This window comes from Stomoxys calcitrans, chromosome 2 (genome assembly GCF_963082655.1).
Source record: "Stomoxys calcitrans chromosome 2, idStoCalc2.1, whole genome shotgun sequence".
Taxonomy (NCBI): Eukaryota; Metazoa; Arthropoda; class Insecta; order Diptera; family Muscidae; genus Stomoxys; species Stomoxys calcitrans.
This window is the reverse complement of record NC_081553.1, coordinates 19595302-19623154: the sequence shown is the minus strand read 5'-3', so window position 1 is coordinate 19623154 and position 27853 is coordinate 19595302. Positions and strand designations below refer to the sequence as shown.

General features: G+C 37.6%; 1 protein-coding gene across 1 annotated transcript; it reads left to right on the top strand.

The window, feature by feature from the left end:
* The first annotated feature begins 115 nt into the window (after positions 1-115).
* On the top strand, positions 116-27853 carry LOC106094453 (DNA-binding protein RFX2). The gene is made up of 9 exons (XM_013261668.2): positions 116-917; positions 16440-16524; positions 16614-16827; positions 16937-17113; positions 17450-17941; positions 17997-18296; positions 21471-21785; positions 24605-24973; positions 25164-27853. Exons 1-9 carry the CDS (start codon positions 116-118, stop codon positions 25263-25265), a joined length of 2856 nt encoding a protein of 951 aa, XP_013117122.2. The 3' UTR covers positions 25266-27853.

Genomic DNA, 27853 nt, shown 5'->3' with positions numbered 1-27853 from the left:
GTTGTTGTTTCCCGTGGTAGCGTTGCTCGTATATTAAACGGAAATACTTGGAATACTTGGGATTGCAACCCAACAAACGTTTACAAAAGTCTTGGGTTGTTGTGAATTTAATCGAATGCATTCGCGACTTACTTTGGATCAACAGCAGCATTTACATCAACATTTGCAGCATCTAAATAATTCGGCCAATTTCAATCATTTTCTGGAAAAGTGTCGCTGTACCGTTCATCATCAGCATCATCAACATCCTCGACAGCAACAGCATCAGCTCCAGAATCCGATACAGCAAACCTTGCAACAAACTCAGGGTCAATTAATACATCAGACATATCAATATCATCAGCAACAACAAAGGCAACAACATCATCAACACCATCACCATTATCAAGGCAATCCTCATCAGCTGCAACCTCAATATCATCCGCATTCACAGACTCGTCATACACAACAGCCAGCTCAACAATATTTGCATTCGCATCGGCTATCGGGCCAGGTATTGTCCGCTCTCACCAATACGCATCAGCAATTGGCCCCACAGCATAAACAGCATAGCTCCATAGCCCATCACCTGTATCACCATCATCATCCACATACTCACCATCCGCATCACCACCATCCTCAATATCACCAACGCCAAACTCTGGTTGCCAGCGTTTCGGCAAATTGTTCCTCCATAGCTGCAGCTGCTGTCGCTGCGGCTGCATCCTCTTGCTCGCAAACGCAATATCCTTCACCGCCAACCTCCTCACCTTCAGCATCTCCAGCGACCTTAGCTACACCGCCAACACCAACGCCGACACAGCCTGCTGTACCAGCTGCTCCAGCTCTAGCTGCTTGTCTTCCTTCTTCGCATCCTGCTAACATTTCAACTGCAACAATGTATCGACGTCACCAGAATCTATCATCGTATTGTGGTGGTATGTACTAGAAACCTTTAGCGATATGATGAGAACTCCTCTCTCTTCAGCTCTTCATGCCACTAGAAAAGTGCACATCTAGTCAAAGTGACGAAGTGAATAATTTCAATGTAGACATTTAACAAAAGTCAATTTGATCAATCAAACCAAACCTAACCATTTATGTATGAGTAAGAGTGTCTCCTTGTACGTGTTCGTGTGTGTGTGTGTGCATGTATGTGTGCCTGGCCCAGTCCAAAAGTCTATACTCCTAATATCCTTTCGTTGTCCATGAAGGCTGGTCTCCGTAGTAGTGGTCTAAATTAAAAACAAAGCAGTCTGCTTTGAAATTTCTATCGGGAATGTGCAAAAAAATTTATTTGAAAACTGTGTAAAAAAAATCCTTTCAATTGTCTTAAATTTCCGTTTCCGACGCTACATAACTGACAAAACTAATGAAAAAGTCATTAACATTAATCACACCAAAAATATGGATATAACATGAACCTTGAACTTTAAAGCACACAGAAGAATCATAATTCAGTTCTCTCAACTTTAAAATCGTAAGAATTAAAAAAAAAATCGAAATTACCATGCATGCACAAAGAAACGGAAAATACTTTATTAAATAAGAAAAGTGTTTAACAATTGACACAAAATACAGATTAATAATGTGACACTATGGTGAGAACTAAGATTATTATCTCAATGAGACTTAACAACTGTGAATGTGTTAGTACAGAATCCTAGATTTTTGACAAAATGTCTTGCTGGATTAGAAAAATTGTATTTCCTCCTTTAAGTTAGAATATGTTTCACATCTTAAACTAATTTCTCTGCTGGAACTTATCAATATATTGGGTTGCCCAAAAAGTAATTGCGGATTTTTTAAAAGAAAATAAATGCATTTTTAATAAAACTTAGAATGAACTTTAATCAAATATACTTTTTTTACAGCAAAACAAGCTAAAAGTAACAGCTGATAACTGACAGAAGAAAGAATGCAATTACAGAGTCACAAGCTGTGAAAAAATTTGTCAACGCCGACTATATGAAAAATCCGCAATTACTTTTTGGGCAACCCAATATTTGGAAATGACAACATTATTCTTGCACTTTTAAATGCAATCTTTGTTTTTTCACCATAGGATAGGGGTATACTAATTTCACCTCGAAATATTCGTCTAAGACCCCACCACCATAATATGGGGGTTTACTAATTTCGTCATTCTGTTTGTAACACCTCGAAATATTCGTCTAAGACCCCATAAAGTATATATATTTTTGATCGTCATGACATTTTAAGTCGATCTAGCAATATCCGTCTGTCCGTCCGTCCGTCTGTCGAAAACTCGCAAACTTTCGAAGGAGTAATGCTAGGCGCTTGAAATTTCGCACAAATGCTTCTTATTAGTGCAAGTTAGGTTTGCTTTAAGTGGCAGTCTGCCATCAGGCTCACTTAAACGTTTTCGCCCATTATTATACCACAGTAACAGAAGAAGGAAGATGCCTTCTACCGTTGAACCATCCAGGTCGCTTTAAAAAGCCCAATAACTTACGAATGTTCACATCCGCTAAATCAGACAAGTTCTCAAAGAAATGAGAAACTAAAGTGGAACTCCTTCTAACTGCTAGTGCGGGACACACACAGAAGGTGTTCTTTAGTCTCTTCTTTTTCGATATCCCTACAGCTTCTGCAAAATTCGTTGCTGGCAACCTTCAGTCTGTCAGCATGTTTTCCGATTAGACAGTGTCCTGTCATGACGGACACATTGACTGAGACGTCCGTTCTAGCCAATGACAGCAAAGCAGTAGACCTCTTCAAGTCTAGATTAGGCCACATAGTTTTGGAATGCTCACAGGCCCCTCTTTATGATAATCTATCATTCGTTGTCCTTTGGGCCAGGTCCTCTAAACTTAGCTTACATGTCGCTCGAGTCATACTCACAGATTTCAGTGTCCCTGGAATGTGTAGGGTAGTTCCTAGTCTCGCAAGCTCATCCGCTTTACAATCCCCTGGGATATTTATGTGGCCAGTCACTCAGAACAGGAGAATTTTGAACTGTTAAGCCATCTCGTTGAGAGATCTGCGACAGTCGAGGGCGGTTTTTGTGTTCAGAAATACGTTCTCCAAAGATTTAAAGGCTACCTAGCTGTCTGAGAAGATATTTATGCCAATCGTCGTAATGACATTATATCTGGTCCTGAAAACTTAGCTTACATGTCGCTAGAGGCATACCCACAGATTTCAGTGTCTCTGGAATGTGTAGTATAAGTCCTAGTCTCGCAAGCTCATCCGCTTTACAATTCCCATGAATATCTCTGTGGCCCGTCACCCAGAACAGGTGAATTTTGAACTGTTCAGCCATCTCGTTGAGAGATATGCGACAGTCTAGGGCGATTTTTGTGTTCAGAAATACGTTCTCTAGGGATGAAAGGGCTGTCTGGCTGTCTGAGAAGACATTTTAGCCAATCGTCGCAATGACATTATATCTGGTCCTGAAAACTTAGCTTACATGCCGCTAGAGGCATACCAACAGATTTCAGTGTCCCTGGAATGTGTATCATAAGTCCTAGTCTCGCAAGCTCATCCGCTTTACAATTCCCATGAATGTCTCTATGGCCCGTCACCCAGAACAGGTGAATTTTGAACTGTTCAGCCATCTCGTTGAGAGATCGGTTCTATCAAGAATAGTGGTGCAGTAATTTTTATCAAAAAGCGGATCAGGTAGGGTGTAATCCACACTGCCTGGAACATCGAGTATTGTATCAAGGATTACACAGTGTCCGTAGCCGCCACATGACCAATGAGAAAGTTTCCTTAACCTCACGGCAGTAGTCGCAGCAATTTGGGTAGCCACAATGTCCAGGGGCATAAGATGAAGCATTAAATTCAGTGCATCAGATGGTGTCGTCCTCAGTGCGGCTGTGATGCACAAAGAAGCCATCCTTTGGATCCGGTTCAGTATTGAGCAGTAGTAGGCCGTCCACCAGAACACAACACCATATAGCATTAAAGGTCTGACAACTGCAGTATATACCCAATGCATGACACGCTGTCTAAACCCTCAACTTTTGCCAATGCCAATTAGTGTAGGTCAGTTGGGATTGTAAATGGACCAAATCGGTCTATGTTTTGATATTGCTGCCATATAAGCCGATCTCGGGTCTTGACTTCTTGAGACTCTAAAGGGCGCAAATATTATTCGATTTGGCTAAAATGTTGCACGTCATGTTTTGTTATAACTTTCATTGTGCTAAGTATGGTTCATATCGGTTTATAACCTGATATAGCTGCCATTTTGCACGTGGTGTTTTGGTATGACTTCCAACAACTGTGCCAAGTATGGTCGAAATCAGTCTATAACCTGATATAGCTGCCATGTAAACCGTTCTTGGGACTTGACTTTTTGAACCTCTAGAGGCCGCAATTATTATCCGATTATACTGAAATTATGCACATGGTGTTCTCGTATCACTTCTAACTATCATTGTGCTAGATATAGTTCAAATCGGTTCATAACCTGATATACAATAGCTGCCATATAAACCGATCTCCCGATGAGACCTCTTGAGCTTCTAGCGGGCGCAATTCTTATCTGATTTGGCTGAAATTTGATATAGCCGTCATATAAACCGCACTCCCGATTATACTTCTTGAGCTTCTAGAGAGCGCAATTCTTCCGATTTGGCACATGGTGTTTTGATATGACTTTCAACAACTGTGCCAAGTATGGGTCAAATCGGTTCATAACCTGATATAGCTCCCAATTTTACACTCTAAGCCACTGGAGGGCGCAATTTATACACGATTTGCCTGAAATTTTGGAGGTGGTATTTTTTTATAACTTCTGATAGCTATGACATGTAGGGTCCATATCGGTCAATAACTTGATGTTGTTCTAATATATATTGAAAAAGTCATTCAAAGAACGTGGCAAATGCGATCCATGGTGGAGGGTACATAAGATTCGGCCCGGCCGAACTTAGCACGCTTTTACTTGTTTCATTTCAATTTTTTTATATGGAGTTGCTCAGGTGAAAAACCGAAGAGAGTACCAATCCAAATCCATAATAATGTACGAAGACAACAGGAACATAAGTAACAGGGGCAAACTTTCGACATATCAATGTGTGCAGTCCGATTCAAGTTTAAGCTCAATGATAAAGAGCCTCCTTTTTATAGCCGAGTCCTAACGGCGTGCTGCAGTGCGACACCTCTTTGGAGAGAACTTTTCCAAGGCATAGTACCTCACAAATTTTGCCAGCATTAGGAGGAGAAAACCATCGCTGAAAATTTTTTGTTATGGTCTCGTCAGGATTCGAAGCCAGGCGTTCAGAGTCATAACTCTGCGCTACGGTGGCCTTCAAATGCTTTCCGATAAATATAAAAATAATAATGCAATCAATTAAGTATTCTGTGTTCGACCAATTCATCAATAACCCTTCCCCAGAAATCGGCTGCCTTGTACATAATAGAGTTCGTTGAACCAATTTTTGAGGTGCGCCTCAGTGATAAGAATTACCTACTTATTTGGTATATGCTTTGAAAGATGCCTACCCAAGAGGGAACATATGGCCACTACTGCTTTTCAACTATAACGTATAGTTGTCAACTATTCTTTTCATTTATACCAAGACTTTCATTTCCATTATCCATCGGCACGAGATCTGATGAGCCTGCCAGATACACATTAGAGTTTCTTTACTTTTGTTGGCCATTACAAAACAGTTATCAAGCGCCTCGATCTTCTGCGCTCCTTCTCCAAACTCTGACACCCAGTTTCGATATGTTTTTCTACACTTTTCACACTGAGTCGGAGTTTTGGTCTTCGCCTTCTGCATGTTCTGTTGTGGTCATCTTCAAAAGACTTTTTCGCTGGAGCTTCTTCATTCATTCTGAAAACCTGACCTAGCCAATGGAACCCTCGTATTTTGATGCGTTTAACTATGCTACCGTCGCACAGTGGGCCAAACGGAGAAAAAATTGGAAATAGGTTCACAACTTTTTAACTGTTGATCAGAGCGGTAAAAAATGTTCCAGGCATTTGTAGAGGATGGCATAGGTTTTCAGGAATATGGAAAATTTTTGTCTACCGCAGCGCAGAGGTAAACATGTCCGCCCATGACGCTGGCAACATTTGTGAGGTACTATGCCATGTAAAACTTCTCTCCAAAGAGGTGTCGCACTGCGGCTCGCCGTTCGGACTCGACTATAAAAATGAGGCCTCTTATCATTAAGCTTAAACTTGAATCGGGCTGCCCTCATTGATATGTGAGAAGTTTGCCCCTGTTCCTTAGTGGGCAAAATTTGCACTTTTGCATTTGCATATCTTTAATACATGGTGACATACAGGGTGTCAAAGTTGATCACTCTCCACTTCTCCAACCTTCAAGGAGCTATAACTATTGATTTACTGAACCGATCTGCATGATTTAGGAGAAACAAGCATAATGTACTATGCGATGCATGTATGTCGTTAAGAAGTTTTGAATAGTTTAATTTAAAATAATCAAAATTTTGCTTTTGTTTTTTTCATTGTTTTCCTAACAACTACTTCAATTTTTAAGGTATTTACTGGAAATCTTGTCAATATCTTAACGGCTTAAAATGGCATCGTTTCAAGCATTCTTACATTGAAACATATTTTTTTTATCAAAAATGAGCAACGTTTTCCAAAAACGGTACTTCCACTTACTTCAAGTTTTCACCAACTTTGGCTTCTAAAACATAGTCATTTCTTTTTATTTTCATAAAACGTAATTTTTATATGCACAATTGGCTCGTTTCGATATAAAACCACACCGTTAGTTTAAAGCCAATTGTTTTTACTAAATTTCAAAATTTCATATTTTCTAGCAAAAATGTTCAACATTGATTTTTTAATTTTTTTGTAGCCACCACCGAAGGGTGGGGATATTTTCATTTTGTAATTCCGTTTGCAACATATCGAAATATCCATATCCGAACCTACAAAGTATTCTTGATCTTAGACGATCTAGCCATGTCCGACCTTCCGTCTGTTGAAATCAGGCTACAGTCTTTAAAAATTGAGATATTGAGTTGAAACTTTGATCAGGTTCTTTTTTGTCCATAAGCAGCTTAAGTCCGAAGATGGGTTATATCGGACTATATCTTGATATAGCCCCTATATAGACCGGTCCGCCGATTTAGGGTCTTAGGCCCATAAAAGCCACATTTATTATCCGATTTAGCTGAAATTTGGGAAAGTGAGTTGTATCGACATCTCACTTAAAGTTGGCCCAGATCGGTCCAGATTTGGTTATAGCTGCCATATAGACCGATCTCTCGATTCAAGGTCTTGGACCCATAAAACGCTCATTTATTGTCCGATTTTGCCGAAATTTGGGACAGTGAGTTGTTTTAGACCGTTCAACTTTTTTTTTCAATTTGTCCCAGATCGCTGCAGGTTTGGATATAGCATCCATATTGACCGATCTCACGATATAATGTTTTGGCGCTTAAAAGGCGCATTTATTGTCCGATTTCAACAACTTTCTGCAATATGGCCAAGATCGGTTCAGATTTGAATATAGCTGCCATATAGACCGATCTCTCGATTTAAAGTCTTGGCCCCATAAAAAGCACAGTTATAATCCGATTTCGCTCAAATTTGACACAGTGACTTATGTTAGGCTTTTCGACATCCGTGTCGTATATGGTTCAGACCGGCCTATATTTGGATATGGCTACCAAAAAGACCTATATTTTGTTCTACAAAATTGAACAATGACTTGTACTTATTAGACCTCTCAATATCCGTGTCGAATTTGGTCCAAATCGGACCATATTTCGATAAAGCTGCTATGGGGCATAAATTATGCATTTTTCACCAGATTATGACGAAAGGTGGTTTACATATATACCCGAGGTTGTGGGTATCCACACTTCGGCCCGGCCGAATTTAACGCCTTTTTAGTTGTTTGCTTTAAGTTAAAGCTTGAAAAGTTCCCAACAATTTAATGTACTATGTCTCGCAATATCCTAGCCATAAATGAGGTCATGGCATCTGCATCAATTACTGCATCTCATTTTATTGCACATATGTGTAAGGAACCTATTTATACCCTATACCACCACTGTGGTACAGGGTATTATAGATTTGTGCATTTATTTGCAACGCTAAGAAGGAGAAGAGCTAGACCCATCGATAAGTATTACGGATTGGCTTAGAATCACTTCCTGATTCGATTTAGCTATGTCCGTCTGTCTGTCCATGTATTCTTATAATCAAGGTACAGGTCTCATTTGTTGTCCGGTTTTCACAAAATTTTGCATTAGTGTCTTTTTTGGTTCAAGGACGAACGCTATTGATTTTGAAAAAAATCGGTTCAGATTTAGATATAGCTCCAATATATATCTTTTATCCGAAATGCCCTTTTAAAGCTGTAGAAGCCACAATTTTAGTCCGATCCTTACAAAATTTGGCACGAAGTGTTTTTTTAACGACCCAAAATGCTTGCAAAATATTATTGAAATCGGTCCAGATTTAGATATAGCTCCCATATATATCTTTCCTTCGATATGCCCTGTTAAAGCTGTAGGAGCCACAAATTTGGTGCGATCTCTACCAAATGTGGCATTTCATCTAAATCGGTTCAGATTTAGATATAGCTCCCATATAAAACTTTCGTCCTATTTGACCTATTAAGGCTGTAGAAGGCACAATTTCGGTTCGTTCTTTACAAAATTTGGCACGAAGTGCTTTTTGTGACGTCCCAATATGTGTGCAAAATTTCATTATAGATTTGTGCATTTGTTTGCAACGCTAAGAAGGAGAAAAGCTAGACCCATCGGTATACGGATCGGCTTAGAATCACTTCCTGATTCGATTCAGCTATTATAATCAATATATTATAATCAAGGCACAGGTCGCATTTGTTGTCTGATTTTCAAAAAATTTTGCATTAGTGTCTTTTTTGGTTCAAGGACGAACGCTATTGATTTTGAAAAAAATCGGTCCAAATTTAAATATAGCTCCCATATATATCTTTCATCCGATATGCCCTTTTAAAGCTGTAGTAACCACAATTTTGGTCCCATCCTTACAAAATTTGTCATGGAGGGTTTTATTTAGCGTCCTTATATGTGTGCAAAGTTCCATAAAAATCGGTCCAGATTTAGATATAGCTCCCATATATATTTTTTCATCCGATATGGCCTTTTAAGGCAGTAGAAGCCACAATTTTGGTCCGATGTCTACAAAATTTTGCATGATATGCTTTAATTGACATCCCAATACGTATGCAAAATTTCATCAAAATCGATTTAGATAAAACTCCCATATATATCTTTTATGCGTTTCGACTTTAAAGGCCGTAGAAGTCACAATTTTCGTACCATCATAAGAAAATCGTATTTCGATATTTCAATATTTGAGTCAGAATTGAGATATTTTCACGATTTTATGTAAATGGCGACAAATAGTCCATTTTTTAAAAAGTCAAATTTTCTAAATTTTTTTGTTGCTGTCACGAAGAAAATTTATCGTGCCAAGTTTTAGAAATTTGGGGTAAAAATGCGGGTTCCCTAGCAAAAATACCATAATGAAATCAATGCCATTTCTAAACCGCAAAAGATCTTGAAAAGCTCTTCCTACAGAGTCCTAAATCATGCAAATCGGTTCACTAGATCAAAAGTTATAGCTCCTCAAAGGTTGGTGAAGTGGAAAGTGGTCAACTTTGACGCCCTGCATTAAAGATTTAGACAACATTTTCCATATTCCTGAAAGTCTTTGTCATCCTCTACAAATGTCTGAAATATTTGTTACCGCTCAGATCAACTGGTAAAAAGTTGTGGACTTTTTTTCCATTTTTTTTTCTCCGTTTGGCCCACTGTGCGTCTTCATACAGATCGCCTATATTCTCCATTATCACAGACGGTCATATATTTTACAATAGGCCTTTCTCCATGCTTCGGAGCCATACAACAACGATGCAAGATACTACCCATGTATAGTGTGATTTTCGTCGAGGTGGCTTTACTCCTGAACTGTTTGCTCAATTCAAAGTAGCATCGGATTATTATCCAATATTATCCTTTGTTTTATTTCAAAACTGATGTCATTTGTTTCGTTCATCGCGGTGCGAAGATAAAGTTGCAGGCTTTCTCAAAGTTGTAGTTCCCAGTTTTCTCCATTTTCTTCATCTGCTCGGGTGTACAGGACTTTGTGGGAGTTGATCCCATCCCCATTGTATTATCTTCATTTACTGCCAGACCCACTTTCGATGATTTTCTTTCGATGCTTTCATAAATATGTCACCTTATTTCGAACTAAAATTGCTTTATTGTACACATCGGTCAACCAATCTTAAGACTCTTAATGTGGCCGATGAATTTTATAGAACTCGGTTCAAGTTTAGATAAATCTCTCATATATATGCACGCCTGATTTTCACCCTTATAGCCATAGCAAGCAGATTATGGCTATAAAGGTAAATACCATTCCAGTCGGTACAGATTTAGGTATACCTGTCTCATACACGTATTGCCTTAAATGCATTTATGTACTTAACTTATAGACATTTATTGACAAATCTTTTCAAAATATGAGGCATGAAAGTCATTTTTACCTCGCACTCTACATGATTTCAGAGTCAATAAGTTATTTAATGCATTGAAAGCCATAATTTTGCATTAAATGCCTAATTTTAACGATTTCCAATAAAAGCTTAAAATAAAAATGGGAGCTATACATAAATATAAATGGATGCGGCGCATACACAATTTACAATGATCTGCTCTATCAAAAAGGATCTGTGCAAATTTCAAGTGGATACCCCTTTCCCCTTTCATGCATATTTCTGAAATTGTTAAATCAGAAAAGTTGCAAAAATGCACAAATTCCTTTTGCTATATGGTAAAGGGGCTTTGTAGAAGATAACTAACTTGAACTTTGGTTAACAGTCTATGACGCTAACCGATTACAGGGGAAATATATCAAATTATATTAGAATATCGGAGAAAAAAGAGGGTTTTGAAAAAACATTTTTTTGTACCTCGAAATATGCGTCTAACGCCATGCCATTTTTAATCGATCTAGCCATGTCAGTCCGTCTGAGTTTGAATTAGCTGCCATATAAACCGATCTTGGGTGTTGACTTCTTGGGCCTCTGGAGGGCGCAATTCTCATCTGATTTGACTGACATTTTTTTGAAATGAACAATTCGAATTCAAGTCAAATACTATCGATCTTAACATTGAAATGTTTATCTCAATAAAATTACTCCGAAAGATTTCTATATTTTATTCAATACCCTGTTCACAAGAACTTGGAAATAATCAAAACCTGCACTATCACTGTGGGCTTAAAGTTACTAGTTGTATTATATTTACAATGTCCAAAAAATCATTTATATAAAGAAAAAACAAGAAGGGAAACAAAATTTACCATTGTGGCACTGCACACACCACGCACATTCTAGATTAATCCATTACATTGTACAAATTGGGTCCTTTTTAAAAGAATAGATCTAAGCAAAAAACAAGTATATGACGAGAAACGAGAAACTTCATACAACTTATTAAGAAGAACTAATCGAATTAAAAAGCTCGACTAAAGACCTAGCTCACCAAAGCTATAATTTCTTTCCGATTTTCTAATCTTCTCAACCAAGTCAACCATTAAGATAGTCGTACTTCGGGAGTTTTGAATGGTGAATAGATTGCCGAATGGTGGGAATTTAAATATGGGAAAAAAAAATTACCACTTGCTTCAAATAAACTATTGTCTTACTTTTCTTTAATTGGCTATGACAGAACATTTGTTCCACTAGCCGAATGTAGAATAGCGTTCCAAGCGCCTCGATCTTCTAAGCTCATTCTAAAATCTCTGACACCAAAGTTCGAGGTGACTCCGACCACTCGATCTTTCCATCGGGTTTTTGGTCTTCCCGGTTTGCCTTCAAAAGAATTCTTTGCTGAAGCTTCTTCATCCATTCTGACAACATGACCTAGCCAACGCAGCCGTTGTATTTTGATGCGTGTAACTATGCTATCGTCGTCATACAACTCGTGGTTCATACGTCCTTCATATTCTCCATTAACGCAAACTGGTCCATATATTTTAAGAAGAATCTTTCTCTCAAATACTCCAAGCACTGCCTGATCTGCTTTCACAAGTACCCATGCCTCAGAACCATATAACAGCACGAGTAGTATCAGTGTCTTGTATAGTGTAATCTTCGTCTGTCGAGAGGTGGCCTTGTTTCTACACTGCATACTTAGTCAAAAGTAGCATCTGTTTGCCAGTATTATTTTTCGCTTTATCTCAAAACTGGTATCATTCGTTTCGGTTTCGGCGGTGCCGAGGTAGATAAAATTACTGACTATCTTAAAGTTATGGTTGCCAACTTTCTCCATTTTCTTTATCTGCTCGGTTGTACAAGGTGTTTTGCGAGTTGAAACCGTCCATTTCATCTTATCTCCATTTACTGCCAGACCCATTTTCACTGACTCTCTTTCGATTCTCTCAAAGGCAGCAGTTACTACTTCCGGTGACCGACCTATGATGTCGATGTCGTCGGCATAGGCGAGTAGCATGTGTTCTCATGTCAGTAGTGTGCCATATCTATTCACATCTGCATTTCGTATAATCTTTTCCAGCAGGATATTAAAGAGATCACACGATAGGCTGTCTCCTTGTCTGAAACCTCGTTTGATATTAAATGGTTCGGAGAGATTCTTTCTACTGTTGTCACTAACTTAAAAATAATCTACAAACGATCCCCCGTTTATATTTGGCAATGAAACAAGCGTTGGCAATGAGTATGATTTCAGGGCTACAAGATTCCGCAAATAGGTTCATGGATGTATATCGCTCAAATAGGTTTATATTGATGTCGCCAACTAAAACGGGATAGACGTATCTTGTCGAAACTTCAGCGATTACACTTTCACACTATGAAAATCAGTGCTTTAGTACTTTTTCCACCTGTAGAGTACCGTAGTACCCCCACGACGGATTTAGTACCTTTTCAAGCACTAGAGTCGTATCCCCAGTTACTTGACTCGAAATTTTAATATCTGATTAGTGTTTTTGGGTAAATATCATTATGCAATCACAAATTCGTCCAACCATCTCCGATATATGTATATCTCAGACATATCGCAAACCCTTCATCTTCGGCTTCCAAGGAATGCAAGGGATACATCCTCCTTATTACAGAGTGCAGTCCGATTAAAGTTTTAGCTCAGCGATGTGCCGAATTCGAATGAGGAGTCGCATAGCGATACCACTTCGTAGGGATACTTGCCTAGATATTTCACAAATATGCTAACCTTGCGGTGGCCGCCTTCGTCTTCGGTTAGGGTTTTATATAAATGACACTAAAAAAAGTTTGGTCTGAGAACCAAAATTCGTTCTTTACATAAATTTCCATTACACGTTGTGTAATCTGTAATCGATAAGACAGAGATATATTTTATATACCTAAACTCCAATATTCTTGAAACCTTAAAAGTACTCTTTCGGCTCAAAATGTACCTTTTAGTACGATTTTAAATTTTGTATTTTCCATCCCTGATTCTTACCCATTGTCAGATGCATTTTCCAAGAAAATCCCTTCCGCAACGCAATCATCTATTAGCCTGTATATGTACTATCTTAGAACTAAGCAACTTTTGCACAAATTATATTCATCTATGACCAAAGTCTAGTCTCCTACATGGTATTTTAGCCACGTCTCACGAAATAGCGATAACTTCAGATATATTTGACGCAAAAACATTTCTTATTTCATTTATTTTATCAGAGTGCCGGTTTGATACAATACTTTGGGCGTTAACATAATCCTACTCAGAACTCTAACATAATCCTATTCAGGACGTTTGAACGGACGACTTGACTTGAAAATTTATTTTTGACAAAAAATGGAATTAACTCGTACAGATTTCGTGCGACGTGCGACGTCTAGCCCCACAATTTCAGGGCAGTGCCACAATAGGTGATCAACAGTCTATAATTCCTCTTCATCCCACAAATCATGCGTAAGTCTGTCGTGTGTCCAGCGTGACGTCAAAGTCCTGACATTTCAAGATCCTCAAAAAGAGGTACAAAAACTGTCCTTGTGGTGATTGAGCTCCAAACACCATATTCCTAGTTGAGTCCTTTACTAGTGGTTCGCTAATTATCCAGCCAATGAAAATAATATGAACTTAATTCAGGAGGAATCCTCATGTCCACCAGAGAGTCATGCAATTTGCACATGTGTTGTGTGGTCCCAAGTTGCAATCACACACCTATGAAGTTGGAAACAATTGGTATTGAGCCAGAACTACCCTGGTCTGCACTTGGTAGCAATTTTATCGCTACAATAACCTAATAAAACTATTTAAACCTACCATCTTGATGGTTTTGTGGGTACAGCCTCTGGAGCTAAGGGATGGGGGTAGTATACCCCCATAGTATGGGGGTATACTAATTTCGTCATTCTGTTTGTAACACCGCGAAATATGCGTCTAAGACCCCATAAAGTATATATATTCTTGATCGTCATGCCATTTTAGGTCGATCTAGCCATGTCCGTCCGTCCGCCCTCCGCCCGTCTGTCTGTCGAAAGCACGCTAACTTTCGAAGGAATAAAGCTAGCCTTTTGAAATTTTGCACAAATAGTTTTTATTAGTGTAGGTCGGTTTGTATTGTAAATGGGCTAAATCGGTTCATGTTTTGATATAGCTGCCATATAAACCGATCTTGGGTCTTGACTTCCTGACCCAGTAGATTCTAATCCGATTTGGCTGAAATTTTGCGCGTAGTATTTTGGTAGCACTTTCAACAACTACGCTAAGTATGGTCTTAATCGTTCCATGTTTTGATATAGCTGCCATATAAACCGATCTTGGGTCTTGACGTCTTGAGCCTCTAAAGGACGCAATTCTTATCCGATTTTATTGAAATTTTGCACGTAGTGTTTTGGTAGCACTTTCAACAACTACGCTAAGTATGGTGTTAATCGTTCCATGTTTTGATATAGCTGCCATATAAACCGATCTTGGGTCTTGACTTCCTGACCCAATAGAGGGAGCAATTCTCATCCAAATTGGCTGAAATTTTGCACGTAGTGTTTTGGTAGCACTTCCTACAACTACTCTAAGTATGGTTTTAATCGGTCCATGGTTTGATCATATAAACCGATCTTGGGTCTTGACTTCTTGAGCCACTAGAGGGCGCAACTGTGTTAAGTATGATGTAAATCGGTCCATAATCTGGTATAGCTGTCTATAAACCGATCTTGTATCTTGACTTCTTGAGCCAATAGAGCGCGCAATTCTCATCCGATTTGGCTGAATTTTTGCATGAGGTGTTTGTTATGACTTCCTATAGCTGTGCTAAGTATGGCGTAAATCGGTATAGAACTTGATATAGCTGCCATATAAACCGATCTGGGATCTTGACTTCTTGATCCTCTAGAAGGCGCAATTCTTATCTGATTTGGCTGAAATTTTGTACTGAAATTTTGGCTTCTCTCATGACCTTCAATATACGTGCCTAAATTGGTCTGAATCGATTAATAGCTTGATACAGCTCCCATATAAACCTATCTCCCGATTTTGCTTCCTGAGCCCCTACAAGGCGCAATTCTTATCCGAATAAAATGAAATATTACACAATGACTTATACAATGTTCAGCATTCATTTATGGTCCGAATCGGAGAATAACTTGATATATTGGGTTGCCCAAAAAGTAATTGCGGATTTTTTAAAAGAAATAAATGCATTTTTAATAAAACTTAGAATGAACTTAATCAAATATACTTTTTTGCACTTTTTTTCTAAAGCAAGCTAAAAGTAACAGCTGATAACTGACAGAAGAAAGAATGCAATTACAGAATCACAAGCTGTGAAAAAATTTGTCAACGCCGACTATATGAAAAATCCGCAATTACTTTTTGGGCAACCCAATAGCTCCAATAGAATAACAGTTCTTATTCAATATTCCTTGTTTGTCTAAAAACAGATACCGCGCATAAAACTCGACAAATGCGATCAATGGTGGAGTGTATATAAGATTCGGCCCGGCCGAACACCTTCTTACTTGTTAAATCTTTGTCTGCGGCCACCTTATAAATACGCCTTGGTTTTGCCTATGTTAGGTGGTAGTCACACCGATTTCTTTATTCTGCCTGCCAATCGTGAACCAGGTACCATTAATTTTTATGCTGAAGTGAATTTAATTGAATTTAGTTGAATTTCTGTCCCATATCCCCTTATGTTTTCGACGGGATATGCTACGCTATATTTATTACATCATTACCTCATTATCTTACCAATCCAGAACATATAAGACTATAGCGTAGAATGAGAATGGAATATTTCCATATCCATTTTCATTCTACGTACAAACATGCATATGTAGTATGAGTTGATACTTTTGTTCAACTACATTTCCAAAGATCTACATATGTGTATTGACATTTGAACTTTTTTAATTACAATATGTTCAATTTGCTGAAATCAATTTTAGTCCAACTACTAACATTTTACAATGTTCTCTATTTGTTCTCTATTGTCCACATTACAGTTGGCAGCCAAGAGCCAGGACAAAATTATCAAGTTCAGTATGTGGATACGGATTTATATCATAGCAATTCCAGTCAATCGCAAATGTAAGTTGCCTTTGTTTTCAAAGCAAAATGATAAAGTTAAAAAACCATGATCTGAGGTAATTCGATTTTTTTTTATTTCCTCTTTATAGGACATATCCATTTTGTCCCATAGGAGATTATCAACCCAATGGACAATCCTACTATACGACAACACATACACCCAACTATTCAACAGCGGTTCCATTGAATGCACCCACCGTGCCACATCCGTCTACATTGCCGTACATAGTGCCGACGGAGGAAGCATTGCTGTTGAATGCCTCATCGCAGACCCACAGCAGAGATTCACCGCATAGTCTGACAGTGAGTAAATGTTTAGATTTTTTTTCAAAAGCAAATCGATGGTGAAAAACAACCGGAAGTATTTCGTGAATAATTTTTCCATCTGCAATTTTATGGTTTCCTCCCACAGGAAGTTGCTTTCATACCGGATCCTCATAGTACTTCACAAACTCCAACCTCAACCACAGCGAATTCGGTTAATGTGGGAAGTATTGGACCGGCAGGTGGCAGCAGTGGAGGCAGTGATGTCTCACCGGACAATGATCATGGTTTAATGGGAAATAGCAATAAAATTGCTTCAGCAACGGTAAGATATGAATAGAAAGTGGTTGCTATAAAGCACTCAAAGAAATAAATATGCTGTTATCAGCCAAAAACATTAAAAAAACTTCTTTGGTTTCCGGCCACAGGTCTAGGTTATAAAAATTCTAATATAGAATAAAAAAAAAAAAAGATTTTTCTGTTCTTATGGCTAGGTTTTAAAAGTTCTTATTTCAAAAAATAAAAAAACAAATATTTTTGTTTTTGTTAATACCAAATTTTTCTGAGTGTAATTAGCAGTTAAATTTGTTTAAATTTGGTAAATATTAACTTACTTCGAGGTTCTCTAACTGTTCATTTGTTTTTTATTCTCTTCTTTCAGATCAAATGGCTTTCTCGCAACTATGAAACTGCCGAGGGGGTAAGCTTACCACGTTCCACGCTATACAATCACTACATACAACATTGCAACGAAAGCAAAATTGAACCAGTCAATGCCGCCAGCTTTGGCAAGCTAATACGCTCAGTATTCTCCGGCCTGAGAACGCGTCGCCTGGGAACGCGTGGTAATTCAAAATATCATTACTACGGCATACGTATCAAACCGGAATCAATACTCAATCACATGATGGATGAAAAACCTGCTGCTTTCCAAACACATCACCTAAATCCTGCAAATTTGGGTCCGGACCCCCACAACTCTATGGTGGCGTGTAGCTCTAGTAGTCTGGTCAGCTCTGCGTCTAGTGCCCATGTGGCCAGCAATAACAACAATAATGTAGCAGTTTCCAACAGTGGCGCTGGTCTACACATAAATCGTTGTCCCAAAAAGGCCCATTCATTCAAATCGGAAACCCATGAAGCTTGTGGTCATGTAGGTTCTATTTGACGCGCCATAGTAAAGATTTTTCATTTTTCTTTTTTTTTAGTTTTTGGGTGATGGCTCGGGTGCTATACCCTCCTTTCCTCCCATAGAGCTGGATAATACCTTTGATAGTGAACTAACATCAGAAGATGTTGAAACTTTTCGCTCTATGTACCGCGAGCATTGTGAGAATTTCTTAGATGCTGTTCTCAATTTGGACTTTAACACCATCGAATTTCTGTGGAGAGATTTTTGGCGTGAAAATCCCAATTTGGATGAATGTGGTGATGAGGAAAAGTACTTGAGCAAAACGAAGCTATATCTGTTGTGTCATTGTGCTGGAGTACAGAAATTCGTGAGAGAGGTGAGTACATTTCTAAGATTGAATTGTGAACATTTTCTAGAAAGTAAAACACAGAGAAAGACTTGAGCGGGAAGACATTGACGGCAATGTCAATAGGATAACGGATACAATAGTGGAGTTTTTCGAAGATAGTTGTCCGCTTCGAGAAAGAAAATCAGCTCAAGAAAAAAATGGATGACGGGAGAGATTACCAATATTGGAGAGCAGGTTCGCAGAGTTTATAACAAGGGAGGTCATGAAAGAGCAACAGTTTTTTAGGATGTGTGAATACAAGAAGGGCTCATAGAATACAACAAGGGGTCCAACGCGGCCAAACTTAGCTTTTGAAAGATACTCTGCGAACAGGTCGATAGCGTTAATAACGTCAGAAAGACGGGAAAGTTTCTCTCAAAAATCCATAAGCAAACTGAGACGTAAGTAGGGACGGGCCGCGAGTTATCTCTACCAGCTTGCAAACCACAAATGACAGAGGTAACCAACTTTAGGGGAGCCGATGTACCAACTACCCGTTCTCAAACGGCTGGTTTGTTACTTTTTTTATGATTCTATCCCACTTTGCGGCCTGGGAGTTAAGGCCGAAACAGAATGTGCGTTGAGCTTTGTATTTAATCGCCGCGTTGCAAAAATTCAACTCAAATACCACAAAAGTGAATCAAATACAAATCCCACAAAAGCAACGAGGAAAAGTAACAAACTTTAACTTAGATGTGTCATTCTGTGCTACGAATGTAGCGTTTTTAGTTGTTTAACTTTTGCGAGTTGACTTTTTGACATTTGTTTGCAGAGTTGCATTCTTTAACCCGACGCTCCTCAACGTGCTCATTCTGTTTAGGCGTCTAAGGTAGAGTTGCATACCACGCGCTGCAGTTATAGAAAGATATGCGCCAAATGCGTTCTTTTGGGTTGCGTTAGCTTATTTATTCATTTCCAACGTTAATTTCAATGAAACTTGTCAATAATGTTTAATTGAATGGAAGCATTTCTTGATTTTATAGACTACACAACAACTTCTGAACAGAAAACAATGTTAAGCGGCGCAAGAGAGTTAAATAGTTGGTTAACTTTGTGCGTAAGATGCAAACGTGTCTTTGCATCTACAAATCCTAACTGAAGAGGGATTTAAAACCATACAATGCAGACGATGTTATAATCACTCTTATTCTCGTAGTCGAAGGCGAATTTCACATTTCACAATAATCCTTCTTCTGTTGACACCAGGTTTTATTTTTTTCCAATAACATTAAATCCAGCTTTCTTAGCTGAATGGTCATAAAATTTAAAAAAAAAATTATTTTTTTGTTATAGCGGCTTAGGAAATAAAAAGATTTCTATTTCAAAAATTTTTAAAATTCAAATTATTTGAAAAAATTGCTACGTCAATATAAACTCTCAAAATTATGAATATACTAGCATATGCCCGGTCGTTCGCAGCACCCGATGGTAAACCCAATAACAAGGTGTAACTGTATCGCAATTTAAACAGCTTTAGCCTTATCCGTAAAGAAAAAACATTTTGAAAGTTTTAGTGCCTAAATGTACGAATTGAAAACCTCTAGTAGGCCGATAAATACTGTCAAGGTCTAACTGTATCGCAATTTTAAGATAAGATCAATCCTTAAAAAAGTACCATTTTATACGTTTTAGTACCTAAATGTACAAATTTCAAAACAATCTTCAAGTTATGAGTTACATACTGCCAAGATGTACCTGTATCCCTAAGTTCACAATTGAAGCTCAGACTGCCAAAAGTACCATTTTGTACGTTTTAGTACCTAAAAAAACGAATATCAAAAAAATCTTCTTTCATCCGATACATACTGCCAAGATTTACCTGTATCCACAATTTCAGATTTGTAGCTCAATCTATTGGTTGCCCAAAAAGTAATTGCGGATTCATATAGTCGGCTTTGACAAATTTTTTCACAGCTTGTAACTCTGTAATTGCATTCTTTCTTCTGTCAGTTATCAGCTGTTACTTTTAGCTTGCTTTAGAAAAAAAAAGTGTAAAAAAGTACATTTGATTAAAGTTCATTCTAAGTTTTATTAAAAATGCATTTACTTTCTTTTAAAAATCCGCAATTACTTTTTGGTACTAAACATACGTACTAAACATACGTTTCTTCCGTTTCCATTACTTTTTTGCATATTTTTTCTATCTATCCCCATTATTTCGCAACAATAATCATTTAAGTCAAATTTCGAAGTTCTAGCTCTACCCGTTCGCCCTATGCAAAGTTCACCTATTTCATACCTTTTTTGATACTTTTTTTGTTTCTTAATATCCAAAAAATCTTTTGGCATCCCAATTTAGGTTGCCATTAGGTTCAAAGCTCTAGCTCAACTAACAAACAAGGCACCAAAAAGTTCCAATTGCGGTACTAAACGTACCATTTTTCCCACTTAAGGTACTATTTTGGGAAATTTTTGTCAGCCAATGCTATTTTTTCGAGACGTTCTTTAATTTGAGCCCATATCATAATACTAGCCCCATCCGTACGCGCTGGGTAAAAAGTCACCATTTCGTACTTTTTAGTACCTAAATGTACGAATATCAAAAAACCCCGTCTTATCGCGAGCCTACTACCCAAGACCCACATTCGTGCCAAATTTCATGACTCTAGCTTTAGCCCTTGGGGCTGGACGTTGATCGGTCCAATGGGCCAATCAGTCAATCGCAAGTCTCTTTTATATTTAAAGATATCATTTCATCAAAATCGGACAACGGAATCGAGGGTCAGGAGTAATGGGTTAAAATTTTGTCTTTAAAAATATTTTTGAAATTTGTCTATAGAAAAAAATTTAGGAAAATGTTGTTTGGGACAGATAAGCATTATAAAAAAAAGACTTTAAAAATGTCTAAGCTAAATTTAAATTTGTGTTTTAAAAAATAATCTCGAGGTTAGGTTGTCTTTAGAGAGTTTTCGCTGAAAGTTAGTCCTCTTACCTTTCCTTACTGGTTTATATTCTTGTTGTGATATAAACAAATAAATAAAGCAAATCGGAAATAATACTTAATCAGCAGTGCCAAATATGACAATGTTGGCTGAGACTCACGCATTCTTCATAAAATTTTCAGAAATCAAGGAATATATTCCAATTAATTGAATTGTATCTGAAAGTCTTCGACGATTCTTTTTTGATGTTTAATACCCATTTCTTAAATTTCTCTTTCAGATCGATTATCAATTTTATCAAAATATGGTAGATGTTATAATACCCGATGTTTTGCGCTCCATACCCAACTCTCTTACTCAGGCCATACGTAATTTTGCCAAAAATATGGAAATATGGTTGTGTGAATCCATGATCGGTGTTCCGGAACGCATGGTGCAAATAAAATCCTCAGCTGTATCGGCATTTTGTCAAACCTTACGACGCTACACTTCACTAAATCATTTGGCTCAGGCGGCACGAGCTGTTTTACAGAATAGTTCACAGATAACACAAATGTTGAATGATTTGAATCGAGTGGATTTTCACAATGTGCAGGTAATTAAAAAAGAAACATTTATATACAAAATATCATGCCATGCGGGCGTATGATATACATACACTTTGCGAATGAAGTTGTTCATAGGGGCGTATAATATACATACACTTTGCAAATGAAGTTGTTCATACGATGGAGGGGCAACTCAAACTAAATCAACGTTTACATTGGTAAAATTAATTATCTCATTTAAAAAGAAGTGAAATACATTTAAAAGAAAGTTTTGCAACTTTTTACTTTTTATATAATATTTAGTATTACTATCAACATTTCCTACAGGGTATATATACACATGTATACATACTAGAGTGATGCCTTTTTTTATTTTTTCTCAAAAGTTATTTCCTGTTTCCCGAATGAATGAACTTTTGCCTATTTATGATTAGAATGACATTTATTCAATTTAAATATTAAAAAAGGTCACGCACAAACCTTTTAAAAATATATTTTTGTCAAAAAATTTAATTTTTTTCTTTTTTTAAATCATAAAATCTAAAACGGTAAAAAAATATCAAGTCATATAACCTATGCACAAAATGAGACATTGAGCAGTGAAATCGATTGACATTAAGTTCATTATTTATTAATCGATCATTAAGCTCATCTCGAAAGAAAAATTAACCCACCATTCTTCGCCCTAAAGGGCAAATATAATTAGAAAATTTTTCGTTTTTATTTACAATTAAGTGATGAAATTTACGTTTTATTAAAATTTAATAATAAAAATATAATTTTTCATTAATAATCTCATAAATCATGCTCAGGAAAATTTGTATAAAAATTTCATCCAGTTTTTGCTTGGACAGCTAATTCGGGTCACCTATATTTTTCATGTTTTAAGTAACAAGGGGTATGATTTGTATAACTTATTGGTACGCCGGGTTGTTCTTAAGGTTCTTAGGGCTCAGTTATCACTCATAACTAGTTGGGAGACCCTTTCATGTAAGTACTGCTCTTCAACTTGGGGGAAGGCTTTTTACAGAACCTTGGAAATATTTAGCCTAAACTCTTGTTCATTTTGGAATAACTCATCCGAATTTAAACTTGTACTCCTCCCCAAAGCATCCAAGAGTTTTTTAATAGGTTTGAATAGGGTAATCTGAGAATATCAGATCAATAAATCTATGTTTTTATTAGAAAAACGCCCGTAAAGGCATGTTATTGAGCAATTTCATTGAATTTTTCATTACAAATCTATGGAAATGGTGATCCATAATTTAAGTATTCTTACGTTTAGGATCCACAAAATATCATCAAAAAGCACCCCAAATCCATTATGTTGCCTCCATCAGGATTTGTAGCCTTTTAGGTATACTGTGTTTATTTTGATGCCTGAAACTGGCAACAGGATGCGTAAAATCTGTTCATTAATTTCTTACTCATGGGCTGTTCATTGGTTGAGTCAATTGTTCCACTCAATGGCTACCCAAAAGCTCTCACATGCTTGAAGAACCATTGGAAAAAAGATGAATCTTCAATCAACATTGCTCGAAACAACCAGTGCTGTGAGAGTGCGATCATGCAAGGCGATGCAAGACTTATACAACTCCTGCCGCAACAAGGACAACCTCCCACTAAGATTCATCCTCCCCAATGACAACGTGAATATTTACTTCCTTTTGTGTTTGATGATCCTATGATGATAAAAACTAAAATGTCAATTAGGAAGTGCCCAGAAATATGACAGCCTAGTGGGAATTTGCGACACCATCCCCAAAGGGTTGTATGGTAGATTTCATTGTTTTTTGGTTATGTGACTTAGCCTTCTAAATTCAACCATGCAGCCATTTTATCATTTGCTGACCTTTTTCCTTTTTAAGGCCGGCACGCAACTCTAACCAATATATATTCATTTACAGGTAGTGGCAGTTGTCCAACAACAAAATATTGAGAGCACTATCTGTCAAAATCAGTGATTAGTGCAACTCTGATTTTGTGTATGTTACTAATTCGCACCCACTTTTCGTTGTTTGTGTGTGTTGTGGTTTCTAACTATAATACACGCACAACCAAAACCCTTTGACAGAAAGTGCATTTCGCGAGAAAAAATTTTACTGAGCTGTTTACATTACACTACCTGGTAATTATGTCATGGCTCTAACGAAGCTATCGTTGCCTTAAGAAATTCATTGGCATCCCATGTGAAATTTTTGGTTTGCTTTGTGTTACAGGGTGACACTGTAAGCATCCGAGATTTTTTTTTCGGTTTAAGTTAAAGGAAACTCATGGTACAATTAAGAGGTAGCATCGTTAGCACAACAACAAAAATCTACCCCAACGAAACTACCTTGAGTGGCAAATGCCGTTAATTGAAATGTCAAAGTGGTTTTAGATATAAACTTTGTTTTACAACTTATCTTTTCCAAAATTGTTTTATACTTGTATTTTCATCATTATAACACTGTTTTGCTGCTTATGTGCGGAATATCGGACCAAATAGAACATCTTTTAATGATTTTAGAAGATTTTAAAATCACAGCTGTGGTATCAAGCCTTTGACATTTAGATTTGCTGCAAAATCAAAACAAACAAAAAATTGCATGACATCGCCTTATAAGTGCATCCTGAAGGAAACTAAAGCTTTAATCATTTTTTACACCATGTTATGGATTTATTTGTACAAAATAACGGTTAATATTGATAAATGCGTATTTTACCAACAAAAAATGTGGCAGATTGGCCAAACGAATGTACAGTTTTCTTTCACCATATGTTTGCAATCGAAATTTTCCCCATAGCTGTGTACCGAGCTTTAACTATATTTATTTATATATATATATATATTTTTTTTTTGCTTTTATTATTATTGCTTTACCAGGAACAAGCTGCTTGGGTCTGCCAGTGTGAACCTTCTTTGGTGCAACGTTTGGAAAATGATTTCAAAACCACCCTGCAACAACAATGTTCGCTCGAACAATGGGCCACCTGGTTACAGGTGGTTGTGGACTCTGTATTGCAGGAACATTTTGGCAAACCAAGTTATGCGAAGGCAGCACGTCAATTTCTCTTAAAATGGAGCTTTTATAGTTCGATGATAATTCGTGACTTGACATTACGTTCAGCTTCCAGTTTTGGTAGTTTTCACCTTATACGTTTGCTATACGATGAGTATATGTTCTATTTGATCGAACATAAGGTGGCGGAGGCCCATCAGAAGACAGCTATAGCAGTAATCTGTGATTTGAAGGTAATTGTATAGGAGTTGTAACTGAAAAGAAAATAGCAGTAACTCTAAAATTCGTTAAATTTAATATTATTATTATAAAAAAAAAATTATACTAAAAATTTTCTTTTTTGAAAGATATTTTAGTTAATATTAAGGAATTTGTATCTTAAATATAGTAATTCTAACATTGCGTCTCTCTTCCTCACATTAGCAAAAAGAGGTGGAATTTGATTTTGGCTATCAACTGGAATTCATTACTAATGATACTTTGGGACCCGAACGACCTGGAACAAAACGCCTAAAGCATGAATGAGTTACGTGGCAAACGAATTATACACTAACTCTTGGATGATGACTATTTGGACATTTATTTGTGTATTGTAACACCGACAATTCATTACATATGCACCACATAAAATAGTACCTAAATTGAATATAATGGTATATTAAGCACTTTGTATATATTTGTGTAGTTTTTAATATATATGAATTATTATAATTATGTATAAACATTAGAGTGTGCCAAAAGAGAAAAAGTTTTTTTTTTTTTGAAACGGTTTACACACTTTAATATTCCATTGACGCCGCATCAGTATAAATTTCACATTAATTAATTACAAATGTAATTAATGTTGTTACCCATGGCGAAACAATTAAGGGTGATCTCATTTGTACAACAACCAACCAACAGCAAATCATATGGTGCAATCCGCCATTTTGTCATCTAGCTCATCGTTTTTTTGCCAACCCACACAAAGAAATTTGTGTGCGTGTGTGCATACGTGTGCGTACATGAGCAGAGAATATGAGAGAAAGAAGATGACAACAAAGAGAATGCAAACAAAAATCTGATATCTTAATACCGTCAAACCTGGCTGTTAACAGCTGTTCGCATTAGACCACCTTGTTAAATCCGCCTTGGCTGTAACCTTTGTTTTGTGTTTTTGTTTGACTTTTGTTTGTGTTCTGCCAATAAGAGAGTCCGCCGGATTTCGCAATACATTAATGGTCAATTTCGCTGAGAATGAGCTTAGAACTAGGCATAAGACAGTATTCGGCTTATTGTGCGCTAAAAATCTTAAATTTATACCCGAAAGAGATCTATGTCAGGAACTCCGAGCTACTCACAAAATTCTTAATTGTTAACCACTGCGAATGCCGAACATTACTATAGAAAAAATCCCAACGTCTCATCATCTTCCGCACATGCTCTTCACACACTGTCACTTGCCCCATCCATTCTTCATAAATGCGTCCGTAGTCATATGTGACCCGTAATGATACCAAAGCTATAGTGACCTCCTTCATGCTTTCTCTCAGTAAAAGCCTGGATCTGGATCCCCTCATACGGTTTTCGTCGTCCTGTCAATCGTTTCACTTTTCTACAGTGCTACTTGCGCTTTCGTTGCACACGCCCTTAACTCGATCAGCATTGCCCAGAAAGACTGTGCATTTATCAATTCAACTGATGGCACGCTTCTGACTCCTGCGGCTAATTCGCCTGCACTTTTGTTCCCCTTATTCCGCCAAGCCCCAGCACCCGAAAGATGGGGATTGTGCCATCCTCAGAGAAGGCTTAAATCTGCTTCTTACATTCCATGACTATTCGTGACCAGTGAGGCCGTTTTTGGTAGGTTCCTACCAAAATTTGTAGGTGTTTATTCTCTTGGTAGGTTGGCATGACGAAACAATTAAAGGTGGTCTCATTTGGACAACAACCACAAATCATATGGTGCAATTCGCCATCTTGTCATCAAGCTCATCGTTTTTGCCAACACACACAAAGAAATTTATGTGTATACGTGTGCGTACATGAGCAGAGAATATGCGAGAAAGAAGAGAATGCTAACAAAAGTCGGACATCTTAATACCGTCAAACCTGGACGGCTGTTAACAGCTGTTCGCATGAGACCACCTTTTTAAATCCGCCTTGGTAGGTCAGTAGGCCGATCTCAATATTTAGTAGGTTTTTCAAACATATAAATACCAAGTTATTACTGAAAAATCCGCTGGGGATAGCTTAAAATTATTTCACTTCTTGTCGTTGCTGTGTATTCGTTAAGAATGCAGAATAAAACCAGGTATGTGGAGGGGCCTAATGCTGTTACAAGCGGTCTGACGACATCGAATTTCAGGAAAAAAGTAGAGAGTTCTTATGTTGACTGTTGTTGTTGAAGCCACATTTTTATGTGGAGGTGGCGATCCTCGTCAAGCTCCTATAGGTGAGCAAGCTCGTTCCGATCGCCGCGAGAACAGGTTGGCCATTGGTTATTTAAAGGCGCCAATAACTCGCCTTGCCATATCGAGCATCATAGGCTCTCAGTATTTGTGCAAGAGCCGGTGCCACCCGGCCTCTCACTGAGACTCTCCATGACAGTAATGAATACCATACAGATTGGACCTCAATGTTCCAGTCTGTGTGGTGCTCACAGCTATCCCGAGCTGGGGATTTTGACTCTAACTGGTATGAGTGTAAAGGGATCTTTCGTAAATTCTAGGTCAGAACTGCGTTCAATGCCTTCAATCGGAAAACAGGGCTATATGGCAGCTGCATACAAATATGATTAGATCTGGTCCATACTCGGTTGTTGAGGCGTCCATAAAACTCACTGTAAATGGCGCTAACGGGGAGTAAAAGCGCATTTATGGGCTTAAACCATTAAACCGCGAGATCGCTTTACTCAATCTCGGCACTGCAATCTTAACAAAAATACTACTTTTATAAATTTAAGTTTTCTTATTGAAAGATCGGTATAAAGAGTGCTATATCAAGATATATGCTATATTCGAACTTCAAGCTGTGGAGTGATTTCAACAAACTGATGGAGGGACACGAAGATAACTTTGATCTGGTATATATTCTTTCTAGGATTGCTGTTATGTTGAAGTTGATAAATTGAT

What these genes read in the sequence shown, in the direction of transcription:
- LOC106094453 (XM_013261668.2), top strand. Translation starts at nt 116, where the DNA reads ATGCATTCGCGACTTACTTTGGATCAACAGCAGCATTTACATCAACAT. An exon ending in ATAAAATTGCTTCAGCAACG is followed by an intron (nt 17,114 to 17,449) that starts GTAAGATATGAA and finishes CTCTTCTTTCAG; the next exon opens with ATCAAATGGCTTTCTCGCAA. An exon ending in CAGTAATCTGTGATTTGAAG is followed by an intron (nt 24,974 to 25,163) that starts GTAATTGTATAG and finishes TCCTCACATTAG; the next exon opens with CAAAAAGAGGTGGAATTTGA.